Here is a 5008-nt window from a genome sequence, read left to right as displayed (position 1 = left end):
TTACTGGAGCACAGCATCTCCTCAGAGCTCAACATATCCCAGTGATTTAGTAACAGCCACAGGGCACACCAGCCCAAGCGCTCCTGACCCCAATAGGAATAATGATGAGGGAGGAAGAGCAGGAGGGGAAGTCAGCTTGGATTCAACTGCTCAGACAAGAAGTCACCCCCTCAGTGACTCCATTCTCAGCTCTGTATCTGGAACACTGAGTGACTCCACTCTCAGTTCTGTATCTGGAACACTGAGTGACTCCACTCTCAGTTCTGTATCTGGAACACTGAGTGACTCCACTCTCAGCTCTGTATCTGGAACACTGAGTGACTCCACTCTCAGTTCTGTATCTGGAACACTGAGTGACTCCACTCTCAGTTCTGTATCTGGAACACTGAGTGACTCCACTCTCAGTTCTGTATCTGGAACACTGAGTGACTCCACTCTCAGCTCTGTATCTGGAACACTGAGTGACTCCACTCTCAGTTCTGTATCTGGAACACTGAGTGACTCCACTCTCAGTTCTGTATCTGGAACACTGTGTGACTCCACTCTCAGTTCTGTATCTGGAACACTGAGTGACTCCACTCTCAGCTCTGTATCTGGAACACTGAGTGACTCCACTCTCAGTTCTGTATCTGGAACACTGATTGACTCCACTCTCAGCTCTGTATCTGGAACACTGAGTGACTCCACTCTCAGCTCTGTATCTGGAACACTGAGTGACTCCACTCTCAGTTCTGTATCTGGAACACTGAGTGACTCCACTCTCAGCTCTGTATCTGGAACACTGAGTGACTCCACTCTCAGTTCTGTATCTGGAACACTGAGTGACTCCACTCTCAGCTCTGTATCTGGAACACTGAGTGACTCCACTCTCAGCTCTGTATCTGGAACACTGAGTGACTCCACTCTCAGTTCTGTATCTGGAACACTGAGTGACTCCACTCTCAGCTCTGTATCTGGAACACTGAGTGACTCCACTCTCAGCTCTGTATCTGGAACACTGAGTGACTCCACTCTCAGTTCTGTGTCTGAAACACTGAGTGACTCGCCCATGTCTGCTAGTAGCGTAACCCTTGGAGACGCAGGATTGACCCCTCTAACCTCGCTGACTCCTTCTTTGAATTCTGACACGGGCCTGATGTCACTTCCTGTCACTGATCCATCAACTTTAGCTCAGCACCTGACACGGGCGTTAACCTCTCCCACACTGCATGCTAGTCCCTCAACAGTACCCCAGGATCCCCAATTCACCCTCTCCATCATCCTGACCACCAAGCACCCTTACCTTAACCCAACTGTCTCTAGTCTCCACAGAACTGATGATGCACCGACCCAGTCTGGCTCTAGAGGAACCACATCTACACACAGACCTGTAGTGCTGTTAGCGACGCCTCGCGCTACCTCACTGTCAGCGACCCAGTTTCAAACAAGGCCATTGTATATTTCTGTTAGCACAGGGTCTGAGGTAGGTTCCCCTGATATGACCCCTGAAATGTCCCTAGATAAGTCACCTGAAATGTCCCCTGTAAATTCCTCTGAAATGTCAACTGAAATGTTATCTGAAACGTCCCCTGAAATGTCCCTTGTAACATCCCCTGATACAGCAGAGAGAGACATGTCCTCAACATGGACCTCACTGTTTGTCGGCTCACCCGATCCTACTGCGACAGGCGAGACAGATCACACTTTTCAAACACACTCCACAGCCCAGGTCCACTCCACAGCCCAGGTCCACTCCACAGCCCAGGTCCACTCCACATCCCAGGTTCACTCCACAGCCCAGGTCCACTCCACAGCCCAGGTCCACTCCACAGCCCAGATCCACTCCACAGCCCAGGTCCACTCCACAGCCCAGGTCCACTCCACAGCCCAGATCCACTCCACAGCCCAGGTCCACTCCACAGCCCAGGTCCACTCCACAGCCCAGGTCCACTCCACAGCCCAGGTTCACTCCACAGCCCAGGTTCACTCCACAGCCCAGGTCCACTCCACAGCCCAGGTTCACTCCACAGCCCAGGTCCACTCCACAGCCCAGGTTCACTCCACAGCCCAGGTTCACTCCACAGCCCAGGTCCACTCCAGTTCACCTGAACATCTGACACCACTTGATGCTTCTGCTGATATTACACACACGCCTGCTGAGAACACAGAGACTGGCTCAGTTTGGCCCCTTTCTGCTATAGTTGAGGATTCCTCCACTTACATCACAGACCTAAGTGTTGATGTTTATAAGGGAACACCCCCATTAATGAGTTCTCCAACACCCTCCTCTTATGTTACAGAGGACTCCTTGATTTCCAGAGGGACTGACTCTGAAGGTTCTCCTTATCCACGCCCCACTGATATCCCTGCATATGTTAACACTGCAGAGGCTGTTCCGACTCCTCTTAAACTTGTCTCCCACAGAACGAAAAGCACAATAAGGGGAAAAGATGTTCTCTCTACAATGTCAGAAAGTCCCACCGTCATGAGGGAATACCCTACTCCGTCACAGACACCATTAATACATGAGCATAGTTCTCATTCTGATACAGACAGGAAAATGGGCGTGTCCTCAACAACATGGTCTACATATTTTAATACCATAACCTCTGATACAGGGGGACTTTCCACTAAAACCCTGAGACTCAATGGACGTAGTAGGTATCTTTCTCTACCATCTGTCTCCTCTCATTCACCTGATAGAGCATTCTCCCCTGGTGCAGCTACACTGATGTCAAATGGGAGAGAGGATACCTTTGTTGGACACACATCTGTCACATATTCTAAAGTGACACCATTACCCAAGCCCTGGAGTTTGACGCCAGCCAATCAGGTGGCTTCTATATCCTCCACTACACAGAAGAGAACCACGGAGAACAACACTCTCCTGTTAGAGGGGGTAACATCAGCATTATCAGTGTCCATACCAGAGAACAACACTCCCCTGTTAGAGGGGGTAACATCACCATTATCAGTGTCTATGCCAGAGAACAACACTCCCCTGTTAGAGGGGGTAACATCAGCATTATCAGTGTCCATGCCAGAGAACAACACTCCCCTGTTAGAGGGGGTAACATCACCATTATCAGTGTCCATGCCAGAGAACAACACTCCCCTGTTAGAGGGGGTAACATCACCATTATCAGTATCCATGCCAGTCTCTACCACAACTGATAACTCTGTGACTATTTCAGCCGTCATCTACCTCTCATCTGCCCATCAGAACAAGTATACAGCGTCTGAGAGGAATGTAAGTGTTAGCACGTCGGAGTCTGTCACTATTTCTGACGCAACAGTTCTGAATAACCCTGCACCCCATGAACATGTCATTATGGACACGGGACATACTAACTCAACAATGAACGTACAAGTAGACTTGCCATCATCACCCTCATCATCATCATCATTATCATCCTCACCATCGTCATCACCATCTTCACTATCATCTTCATCATCATCATCAGCAGCAATATCGTCATCACCATTGTCTTCATCATCTTCCGCCTTGTTATCAATGACATCGTCATCATCCGTCGTGTCACACCAATCTCACATCAACAGTGTGTCCAGTCCCACCACAGCTCCCAGTCTGTCCTCCCTCTCCATGGAACGTTCTGATTCAACATCATCCACTTCTGGGTTGAGTGTGATGTCACCATCCCCATCAAGTGTCTTCCCCTCCACTGGTATGATGTCATCACCCTCTGCCCTTTTGTCACCTGCTCTTACATCATCATCCTCTGCCCTCATGTCCCATGGTGTGACTTCATCACCCAGCTCCCTGGCATCCCAACGTGACATCATCATCCACTGTCCACTTGTCCACTGGTATGTCATCTTCCTCCTCACTCATGTCTCGTGGTGTTACATCATTATTAGTTGCCCTGGCATCCAGTGTGACATCATCATTCCCCTCCCATCTCTCAGAAGAAGTGAGTGTGACTTCTGTTCTTCTTACAGAGACAGCGATGGAGGAGTTAACTGTGGGAACATCCAGAGAGACAGGGGTTAATTTCCCCAAAGACAACGAGACCAGATTATCCCAAACAGGGAACCTCACCTTAGCCGACAGGCCTGCACTCACAACATCACAGGTGTCACCTTTGACCCCTCGAGAGGACACAACGACTGCATCCCTCCAGCTCACGACCGTGACCACCACAACCATAGCTTCCACCACAACCACAACACAGCCAATCACAGAGAGCCCAACCACGACAACAACACGCAGAACCACCACTGCTCCAGCCTCCAGGAGAACACTGTCACCTCCAATCCCAAAGACCAAACCCAGAGGGACGACCACCCCGTTCCCCTTCACCACCACCACGGAGGCTCCACCCCGGCAGTGCAACGTCACAGAGAAGATCTGGGTTAAAACAAGTAAGAGACACAGAAAAAAGAATGAACCTTTTCTCAACAGGTTGTTACATTGTTGGTCGTAGTTGGGGTTATGGTTGTAAATACACAGATATATAGTTGACTATATATAGTTCTATTTTCCAAATAGAATATGCCTTCCTTCTCTCTCTCTTCTCTTCCCTGCCTCCTCCTCCCTCTCTCTCTCTCTCTCTCTCTCTCTCTCTCTCTCACCCTCTCATATTTTTGTCTCTACAGTTTCTGACCATCCATGTGAGAAGGAACCGCCTGGACAGCATCCAGAGACAGAACCTGCGTAGAGGGCTGACCCAGGCTCTGAGTAGAGCTCTGAATGACACCACTGCCCTGGCTCAGGTCAGTAGGACTCACACCTACTCTCTCTTTCTCTGTATGTATCTCTCTCTCTCTCTGTCTTTGTCTCTGTCTCTCTATATCACTCTTTCTCTATCTCTCTCGCTGTCTTTCATGTGTGGTGTAGCCTCTGCTGAGTCCTCAACAACTGGATGTTCTGGTTTTCAGGGGAAATGAAAAAAGAGAGCCTGTGACCTGACTTCTGCTTTTGGACATTAACATGGTGACCGCAGGGCGACATAACTCCTCCTCCACATTTACTGGATTGGTTGAACAGACCAGTATGTAGGGGTCTAGT

The 5008-nt window shown here is 49.6% G+C and overlaps 1 protein-coding gene across 1 annotated transcript in view; it reads left to right on the top strand.

Moving 5' to 3' along the window:
• LOC116362573 (cell wall integrity and stress response component 4) overlaps positions 1-4713 on the top strand; it is a gene marked incomplete at its 3' end in the record, with an annotated part of 56861 nt that extends 52148 nt beyond the window's left edge. Inside the window, exons 3-4 of the mRNA XM_031816642.1 lie at positions 3940-4402; positions 4620-4713. Of these exons, the coding sequence (XP_031672502.1) occupies positions 3940-4402; positions 4620-4713 (557 nt within the window). The remainder of the gene's footprint in view (positions 1-3939; positions 4403-4619) is intronic.
• Between the last annotated feature and the right edge of the window lie 295 nt (positions 4714-5008).

This window comes from Oncorhynchus kisutch, unplaced genomic scaffold (genome assembly GCF_002021735.2).
Source record: "Oncorhynchus kisutch isolate 150728-3 unplaced genomic scaffold, Okis_V2 scaffold845, whole genome shotgun sequence".
In the NCBI taxonomy this organism is placed as follows: domain Eukaryota; kingdom Metazoa; phylum Chordata; class Actinopteri; order Salmoniformes; family Salmonidae; genus Oncorhynchus; species Oncorhynchus kisutch.
This window is presented reverse-complemented; position numbering and strand designations above follow the sequence as displayed.